Below are 10,347 nucleotides of genomic sequence, written 5' to 3'. Positions count from 1 at the left end.
CTAATTGCTATTCACACCCCAAGGCACCCCATCTACTAAAGGCACCCACGTTATGGTTAGAGGCATCCTTTTCTTGCCCGTTTGAATTTGTTTTTGGCGGGAAAATTATTTGATGAACAGCGAACTCGGAGTTATTCACTGGATTAAAACAGGAGAGTGATGATTGGAACTTTCTTGATTATTTTGATTGTTATGGGCCTATTATGGGTAAACAGGATCGATAAGAGTTTCACTGTCAAAGAAAAAAGGAAACTCACGTGAATTTGGATTAATACAGGGAAGTCAATATTAGGGATTCTGTTGGAAATATTTTTGGTACTTACGTGAGTTTTACTTCTGCCGAAACAAATATTAAACGTGAAGAGAGTGTGCAAGTTTCCATCCTACGCATGAGAAGATAAACACGAAAGAAAATATTCACTGAGTTCTTCACAAGGCTGAGAGATCTCTGGAAAAGATTTAGAAGATATTCTATAAGATTTTTTCACAAGATTTGATTAGGATTGACCTGTTTCCACTAAACAAGGGTGGTAATTGCGTTGAAATCAGAAAGGGAAGGATATTTTATCGTTTGGAATAAAACAGGGCAAGGAAGATATTCACGGGTTTCTGTTATTTATCTTTGGAAGATTTTGCGCATTAATGGGAGAAGATACTCTATCAGACTTGGTTTTATTCTCACAGGAAGTTTGGAAAGTTTAACAACACACAAAAGACGCGTGAAGGAGGCTTGAAAGGGAAGAAAATATCTCGAAGATATATTCTTTTACGGCCGAGTAATGGAAGAATTTTTGGAGTGATTGAGCGATATTTCTTGGTTCTGCTGGCCATATAAAGAGTGTTGCTATTTCATAGAAGGGTATCGAGAGTTGGGAGAGTTTGTAACATCTGTTTAGCGGTTTATGTTATTTTTCTCCTTTTCTTCATTGTAAACACCATTTGAGCTATATAAAAAATATTTTGAAAGTGTCTACATCATGAGTAGCTAAACCCCAACACTGGGACGACGGAGGAAGCCGAATTTTATACATGGGTAAAATTATTTTATTCTATATATGACTTTTGCACTAATTAAAATAGAATTATGATTTTGAATAATTAGTTGTCATTTCATTTGATGGCCATGCTTTCTTAGATGTTTTGATGTCCTATACTTAGGATTTACAACTAATATTTTGAGAATCTATCTTGGCAAAAATAAGAGTCCATGTTTTTTATTTATCGAGCTAGAATTGTTGACGAATAAATAATTGAACTTGATGATATGAATTCGGTGAAATCCTAGTCCCAATAACTCTCGCTTTTATTTATCATTTTCATTAAATCTTTAAATTAATCTTCACAAGTCTTAGAGCTCGAATCTTATATTACTACAACAACGATTAAAAATCACACTAGTAGGCAATTCCACCATGGCAGATATCTTTGCAGGGTCAGCCATAACTCCATTTCCAGTAATAAGGTGTCCTAGATACTCAATTTCAGATTGGCAAAAAGAGCATTTGGATAAATTTGTTGTTAGCTGGTGTCTTCTGAGGAGCTCCAAAGTTGTTTGTAAGTGAAGTAAGTGATCCTCCAAGGAAGGACTATAGACCAAAATGTCATCAAAGAAGACAAGAATGAACTTCCTGAGATGATCTTTGAATATATCATTCATGAGAGCTTGAATGGTTGCTGGGGGATTAGTAAGGCCAAATGGCATAACCTTGAATTCAAAATTCCCATGATGAGTTCTGAAAGCTGTCTTGTGAATGTCAGAAGGAGAAACTATGATTTGGTGGTAACCAGACTTTAAGTCAATCTTAATAAAGAATTTAGAGCCATGCAATTCATCCAACAGCTCATCAATAATAGGTATTGGGAATTTATATTTAATGGTGATGTTGTTCAATTTTCTGTAATCAACACAAAATCTCCAAGTGTTGTCCTTCTTCTTGACAAGTAAAATGGGAGAGGCAAAGGGACTGTGACTTGGTTGTATGATGCCAGAATGGAGCATTTCTTTCACCAAGTTTTCAACAATGGATTTTTGGATATAAGGACTTCTATAAGGTCTGAGATTCACTGGTGCAGACTTAGGCTTGAGGGGGATTTGGTGATCCAAATTTCTCTCAGATGGAAGGGTTTTCTTATCATTGAACATATCAGAAAATTCATTCAGTAAATTTTTAATGGGTGGTGGGGTAGTGAGTGGGACAGGTGAGCTTGTGATTGAGAATAATTGACCTACAATGCCATGAGAGTGTTTCTGAAAAAATTTATTAACTGCAGAGCCAATCATCATACTTAGGGAAGACTTTTGATGATCAAAAGTTAATGTGATGTTCTTACCCTTGTGTTTGAAGGTAATGCATAATTTGGATAAGTTGAAAAGGACATCTCCCAAGTTCCTTAACCAATCTGCACCGAAAACAATGTCACACCCACCTAAAGGTAGTAGTCTCAAATCACCACAACTTGTGACCTTGCATAGTCCATTCCAGCTGAGAGCAAACACCAGAACTCACAGTTTTATCACCATTGGCTACCGTGACTAATAAATTACCAGTTTGAGCAATTGAACATTGTAACCTAGCAGCTAAAGCAGAATCTATAAAGCTGTGGGTGCTACCAGTATCAATCAATATGGAAATGGCCTTCTTCTTAATAAAACCAGGAATTCTGATAGTGTCTCCTGAGACATTACCAGTCAAGGCATGTAAGAATATTTCCATATCACTTTCCAATGCAGGCTCCTCATCAGTTTCATGTGAAGTATCACCACCAGTGTCATAAATTTCTTCAGCTTCCTCCCCAATAAGGACACGTAAATATTGCTTTTTACAAATATGGCCTCTCTTATAAGTTTCATCACAGTTGAAGCATAACCCTTGTGCTTTCCTTGCATGTACCTATTCTGGAGTAAGTCGTTTTAGAGGTAAGTTTTGTATTGGTTTTGGTGGAGGAATTGGAGTGGAAGTAGGGGGAGGAATTAAAGGATATTTTTGTGAAGTAGTGGTAGGGGCAAATGATTTTGGGGTGGAAAATGATGGTGAGAAAATTTTGGGTGCAATTTTATTTGCCTTTTGTTGTATGACAAGGGTTTTTTCTTGCATTCTAGCAAGTGAAAAGGCATGAAGGAATGTTTTGGGATCAAACATAAGAACTGAGCTTCTTAGCTCCTCTTTCAACCCACCAATAAAGCTAGCAATGAAATAATACTCAGGAAAATCATGATGAATACCCAATAATAGGGCCTTGTAATACTCAAATTCTTCAAAATAAGAATCAACAGTAGTAAGCTTAGCTAATTTATTGAATAATCCAACTATGTTGTCCTGTACAAGGTTTTCGAATCTTGCACACACATTATTACAGAAATATGGCCAAGTAATATCAGTTTTAGTAAGACAAAAGTTATCATACCATTTATTGGCCTTACTATCAAGATGTATTGCTGCCATCCATGTCTTTTGTGGCTCATTGATGTTATGCATCTGGAAATAGTATTCACACTTTTGGATCCAGCTCTTTGGATTATCACCATTAAATCTAGGAAAATCCAGCTTAGGCATGCGATAAAATTGACTAGAATCATGACCACCAGAGTGAAAATTAGAATGAAATCCACCTGTATTTGAACTTGAAGCATCTTGATTTTTGTTTAGATCTCGATTAGAAAAAAAAAATCTAACTGATTTGAATATTCTTTTCAATACTTTTTTCAATATCTGCCTTAAGAGCTTGCATACTGGTACCCATCCAATCTTCATCGGCTGAAGATCATCTTTGGTCGACATAGTACTGAGTTGTAAGGCTAGATTGTTTACTTTCGAATGTAAAGTATTGATCTCACTTTGTTGTCTGTTGTTGGTTTCTTGTAGCTCCTTGCAAGTCTGAGCCACCATGATGCTAGGACGGAACGGCTCTGATGCCAGTTGTACAGTTCTTAGCTGGATCGGAGTGACGGCAACGGAGACGATCGGGAATTGACCGGAAAACTAATGGAAAAGGTTGGATAAAAGAACTTCTGCCATAGCAGCCCACAATTTCATCAATTCATTCTTAGTCCCAGATAGGATTTTATTACAACTTAAATACTCAAATGATTGGGGGATCAAACCCTAATACTGACTAACCAAAGACAGACGCGTGTCCCCATTCCATACGGCAACAAACACCGATTGAAAAGAAGACACGACACAGACTTATTAAGGAAGACACACAATTAAATGGGGCACCCACTAAGTGAGCAAAAGAAGTAAAAGGTATATGACAAATGACCTTTATGATCTCAACTTCAACTCACCATCATTTCGAGCTTTTATAGTTACTACTTCTTCATCTGTTGTGTGGTATATGCGCCTTGAGAATTTAGTTTACAAGACTTTGAAGAATGTTTTGTCAGTAGTAGATGAGTCTTTTTGTACTTATTTGACTCATACTATTTGTAGTGAGTGTCAAGTTGCAAAATAGCATGCATTGTCTTTTCATAAGTCTATCAATAATAACGTATATGGCCATTTAAACCTTATCCACTCTGATTTATGGTGTTCACAAGTTCATTTTGTCAACAGATTTAAGTACTATGTTAGGTTTATTGATAGTTTTATCAAGTTCACATGGTTGTTTCCCCTTACTTATAACTTAGAGGTGTTCTTTACTTTCAAAATTTGAAAATTCATGCTGAAAATTACTTTGGCTCTAAAATAAAGATATTCCTGACTGATTGGGGGGTGGGGGTGAGAATACCAAACGAATCTAAACTGTGTTGTCGTACAAAAAGTAATTGTCCTTAGGAACATCAACAAAATGGTAAAGCAAAGAAGAAGCACAGACATATTGATGAGAAATGATTTACATTGTTAAATCGTGCTTCTATGCCCTTCTCTTATTGGTTTTATGCCTTTCAGACTGACAACTATTTGATCAAGAGATTGCCTACATCAGTTTTGGGTAATTGTACCCCTCTCGAGACTCTTACTCAATGTATCTATATTATGTTTTTCTGAAAATCTTTGGTTGTGTATGGTATCCACGTCTTAGACCCCATAACAAACATAAGTTGGAAAATAGGTTTTTTATATGACTCTCTTTAGGGTATAATGATATGCATAAAGGATATTGGTGCCTCGGTTCATCTATCAATAAGCTCATTATTTCTACAAATGTGGTCTTTGATGAATCTGAATTTCCATATAAAACCATGTCTTGTGCTTCTTCTGTTTCATCTCCTACAATTACTTCTATGCCACTTGATTCACCACTACTCATTGCCTCTACACCATTACCACCTCTTGCACCTCCTTCATCTCTTACACTATCTCCAATTCATGTTGTCAAGCCACATCCTTTTGGTGAACAAAATAACCCTTTCAGTTTGCCAGTTCTTGCAGTTGTTTCTCATCCAACGCAAACCAGAAGCAATAATGGTATCTTCAAACCAAAGGTGTTACTGCTATTTCATCTGAAGATCTAGTTATAAGTGGTTTTTCAGAGTTAAGAGGACTGCAGACGGTTCTTTTGAGATATGTAAGGCCACATTAGTGGCTAAGGGCTTTAACCAAGTTGAAGGTCTTGATTATCAGGATACTTTTAATACTATGGTCAAACTAACTACTATCAGACTTGTGATTTCTGTCGCTCTGATTAAAGGGTGGCTTATTAGACAACTTGATGTAAAGAACGCATCTTTTGATGTTTTTCTTAATGAGGAATTTTATATATATGCAACAAACACCGGGATTTGTGGACAAGGAATTTCTTAACTAATTATGTATGTCCTCTAAAAATATCTCCCTCCCTCTCTCTCTCTCGATATATATATATATATATATATATATATATAGCATCCGGGTTCTTTTGGGTATAAAAGATAATGGGTAAAATACTTCTTTATTTTATGAGCATCTCTTATCAAAGAAGAAGAAAATCAGATTAAATGATCCACAAATAAGTTATAGAAATTACCTAACACAGTTTCATTTCAATTGAATATGCAGAAGGGAATTTTATTTATTGCTATAAAATGAATATGTCTACGAGTAGATACGGTGTACCTAACACCCCTTATATATATATATATATATATATATATATATATATATAGCATCCGGGTTCTTTTGGGTATAAAAGATAATGGGTAAAATACTTCTTTATTTTATGAGCATCTCTTATCAAAGAAGAAGAAAATCAGATTAAATGATCGGAGTTGATTCCGGATAATATCATCATTCTTCCCTACAACATAGAAAAAAAGGGTATCGTTACGGTTTATGGCGCCTCTTTCCTTTGCATCTGTTGTCTCTCTCTATGTTTTCATATATGTTGATGATATCCTTGTGACTTGAATTTATACATCAGCCATTCAATCTCTCATTATTGTTTTGAGTTCAGAATTTGCTATTAAGGAATCTCAATCAGGAATTATATGAAGACTTTATATTTCTTTATCTAAGAATCAATATGTCAACGGAGACAAGTATGTGAACTGATTATACCGTGAGATTACTTGGACGATTTGTAACACCCTATTTTCCATATAACCCCGACAGATGATTCAATAGAAATTACGTAGTTAATTTACTGCAAAGGGGTACATAACCCACAGAAAACTAGAAACACAGTTTCATTTCAATTGAATATGCAGAAGGGAATTTTATTTATTGCTATAAAATGAATATGTCTACGAGTAGATACGGTGTACCTAACACCCCTTAAATGATCCACAAATAAGTAAAATGTTGAATCGACGAAAAATATAGAAACTACCCAAGTTCAGTTACTCTACTGCCTCACAACTACATAACGGAAAATAAAATAATAGAAGAAGTGTAGATGTCCACCCTCAGTTAGATATCTTCATAATATCCACCGAAACTGGAATCAATCAGACTCTTTCACAATCCTTAATAACGCCTGAAAAAGATAATCAACGGGAGTTAAACTCTAAGCAAGTTCACTTTATCTCCAAGTCACAGAGACTTATAAAAATGGTAAACATATCGTAAGCCTGAATAAAAAAAATAGATCAAATACAATTAGAGAAGTCACTGCATAAAGAATCTAAAGTCTTCCCATTTAATAATGTTTACCTTGTACTACTAAAAGAAATCATTTCTAATAAAATATTATACCTTAATGTGATACCGGAACCTATCCGCAATCACGATAACTGCGTTCGGGACACATCCTCAACGTCTAACAAACATAATGTACCTTGTCCGGGACATATCCGCAACGACTAACTCAACGTATTATATCGGTACATATGGTTGTACTCTTAGTACATTTATAATTATACTAGGAACGTATCCACGTATCCCATCTCCTATTTTGGGAATGGGACCTTTCTCACTGCCTTTTTTTGGTCTACCAAAACCACCCGGTTAAGGATCTCACTGCATAATTATAAACACCAATATTCCTACTGCTTCCAAACCGGTAAACTCCAAACATTTATATACACCCAAGTAGTTGTTAGCTAACATTAGTCATGGCTATCATAACTAACCAATTAAACTTATTTTTATCATTTATCTCTACTAATTAACATGTAATAGTATTTAAACTAACAAAACACTTACTAATCTCATGGCTACAGTCGACAACCGACCAAATCCACTTATAAAACTTAGTTAATGCTCACCTATACTCCGTTTAAGTTAGGAGTTTTATATAAACATCATAATCCATGGATTCCGTACATGAACTAACAATGTTCATAAAAGGTACCGTACTATATCCACCACTATCAACACCGTTATCATTAGCACCATGTCCAATACACCCTAGAATCAACTAATTTAAGAGGTCAATATACAACTAGCTTGGAAATACTTATAACCTGTTCTAAATGGCTAATCCAATTAACACCCATAATCAGGCTAATCCAATAAATCATACAATTTCACATAATTAATAAACACATAGCACTAATACCTAAGCAACAACCAAAATAGACATCTACTGGAATCTAATTTTGACTATATATCTATTATGCTACCTTGTTCCCTGTGTCATAGGCTAATCCAATATCTATATGTTCTCATTTTAGAGACCACTAGGATAGCTAATCCAGTTTGATTTTAGAATAAGAAAACAATGGTATGAAAACTCAAGCTTGATCTAAGATTCACGATATATTTAATTAGCACTTCTACATACATCCCCAACCAAGAGATTTAGAAAAACTTGCCTCAAACCAGTATAACACTCGAGTTTTCCCCCACTTACGCAGAGATATTGCTTTCACTACTCCCTTCCTTAAGCAAATAAAACCAAAGTAAAATTTTATAAGTAGCAGGAACTTGATTAAAAAGTTATATGAACGGAAGAAATCAGTTTATCCCTTACCTCAATCATCTATTACTTGATAAATACTTTCATCCAAAATATATTGATCTGATAAAGTAATTGCAGCGGCTATTTTATTAGGTTTCAATTCTTTAATACTTCCTTCTATAAGTATTCCAGTCTCCATACGATCAGGAACTAGCTGGAAGGAGTCAAAAACCTAATTTATATATATTTTATTTTTTTTCCTCCAAAATTTTTATTTAGGATTATGCTAAATAAAATACCAGATTCACTAAGGGCCTCCCTTGCAACTAAAACTAATTACATATATATATATATACACGTTGCTAAAAATTTGAGTATTACAATCTACCCCACTAGAAAGGGGATTCCGTCCCCGGAATCAAAATTACCTCGTTATTGAAAATATGCGGATGAGAATGACGAATAACATCCTCACGTTCCCAAGAAGCCCTCGCTCGTCTAGTGGATTTCATTGCACCTTTACAAATGAAATTGCTCGAGATCGTGGTTGCCTAACTTGTCGTTCTAACACACGAATACCCTTATCTTCATAGGTGGCATCAGGTTTCACAACTAAATCACTAAGGTCTGCTTTCTGAGATCGCTCCTCATCTCTTAAGTGTTTACGTAGCATTGAAACATGAAATATGTTTGTGTACTCCAGCCAACTGCGGTGGTAACTATGACTGGTATGTCACCTTTCCAATCTTCTTAGTTATAGGAAAAGGTCCAATGAACCTAGGAGTGACACCTTGAGTAATACCTCATCTCTGTCTTCAAGAGGTAATGGTAAACGCTTCCTATCTGAATAACTTTTTTGTCTACTATACTCTGAGCTTTATGAAGACAATCTTTAACCACTAGGATCTTCTCCGTAGAGATCTGAACCAAATCAGTCCCCAAAATCCTCTTTTCACCCACTTCTACCCAACACACTGGTGAACGACAAGGTCTCCCATAAAGAGCTTCAAAAGGAGCCATACCAATGCTCTAGTGATAACTATTATTGTAGGCAAATTCTGCCCACGGTAAGTATTCATCCCAGTTTCTTTGGAAATCTAGCACACACGCCCGAAGCATATCCTCCAATATTTGATTAACTCCCTATGTCTGACCATCAGTCTGAGGATGAAATGAAGTACTCAGATCCAACTCTGAACCCATAGCTTATTGGAATCCCCCCCCCCCTCCAAAATTTGGAAGTGAATTGAGCACCCCTATCAGAAAAATTGAGACTGGCACTCCATGCAATACAACAATCTTATATACATAAAGCTTGAATAATCTATCTACACTGTAGGTATTATGCACTGGTAAGAAGTGCGCCGACTTAGTCAATCGATCCACTATTACCCAAATAAAGTCATGTCCTATCTTTGATCTCGGTAGTCCAACTATAAAATTCATGGATATATTATCCTATTTCAATTCCGGTATTGGAAGTGATTGTAATTCTCCAGCTGGCTTTTGGTGCTCAATCTTAACTTGCTGACAAGTTCGGCATTTAGAAACGTATTCTGCAATATCTCGCTTCATACTTTTCCACCAAAACTGTCTACGCATATCCTTATACATTTTTGTAGCTCCAGGATGGATAGTGTAGCGACTGCGATGAACTCCATCTAGCACCTCACGTCTCAACTGGGCGTTCACGGGTATACATAACCGACCTTGAACCAAAGCCCACCATCCATCCCAACATCAAACTCTTCAGTTAAGTCTCCATATCCAAGTAGTTTCTCATACCAATCATCCTTGGAATGAGCCTGAACAATATGGCTAACAAGTGCAGGTTGTATCACAAGATTTCCCAAAAATACTTGAGAAGTAAAATATTTCTTGACGTCTAAGACAAACTCAGTGACTGTCTCTAACACCTTCCATTCTTCCGCCATCATGAAAGCTAACAAACCCCTTGGTTTTCTGCTTAAGGCATCAGCTACAACATTTGCCTTACCATGGGTGATATTGTAAGCCGAAAGTGTAATCATTGATGAGCTTCATCCATCGACGTTGTCTCATATTCAAATCCTTCTGGGAAAACAG

General features: G+C 35.9%; 1 protein-coding gene and 1 long non-coding RNA gene across 2 annotated transcripts; both read right to left on the bottom strand.

Annotated features, from left to right (window-relative positions):
* Positions 1-201: 201 nt before the first annotated feature.
* On the bottom strand, positions 202-3,887 carry LOC113350689. The gene is made up of 6 exons (XM_026594819.1): positions 3,063-3,887; positions 2,572-2,891; positions 2,332-2,483; positions 1,394-2,226; positions 324-448; positions 202-232 (listed from the first exon to the last, which is right to left on the bottom strand). The coding sequence occupies exons 1-6, from the start codon at positions 3,885-3,887 to the stop codon at positions 202-204; spliced, it is 2,286 nt and encodes a 761-aa protein (XP_026450604.1).
* Positions 3,888-6,635: 2,748 nt separating this feature from the next.
* LOC113352999 lies at positions 6,636-8,445 on the bottom strand. The gene is made up of 2 exons (XR_003361025.1): positions 8,335-8,445; positions 6,636-6,897 (listed from the first exon to the last, which is right to left on the bottom strand). It is a non-coding gene; the product is annotated as an uncharacterized LOC113352999 (long non-coding RNA).
* Between the last annotated feature and the right edge of the window lie 1,902 nt (positions 8,446-10,347).

This window comes from Papaver somniferum, chromosome 2 (assembly GCF_003573695.1).
Source record: "Papaver somniferum cultivar HN1 chromosome 2, ASM357369v1, whole genome shotgun sequence".
In the NCBI taxonomy this organism is placed as follows: Eukaryota; Viridiplantae; Streptophyta; class Magnoliopsida; order Ranunculales; family Papaveraceae; genus Papaver; species Papaver somniferum.
Note: the sequence above shows the minus strand (reverse complement) of the source record. Positions and strands in the feature narration are given on the sequence as shown.

Coding starts and splice junctions, on each gene's coding strand:
- LOC113350689 (XM_026594819.1), bottom strand. CDS start 3,887: ATGGTGGCTCAGACTTGCAAGGAGCTACAAGAAACCAACAACAGACAA. Junction 2,227..2,331: donor CATTACCTTCAAACACAAGG/GTAAGAACATCA, acceptor ATGGCATTGTAG/GTCAATTATTCTCAATCACA. Junction 233..323: donor TCGGCAGAAGTAAAACTCAC/GTAAGTACCAAA, acceptor TTTCTTTGACAG/TGAAACTCTTATCGATCCTG.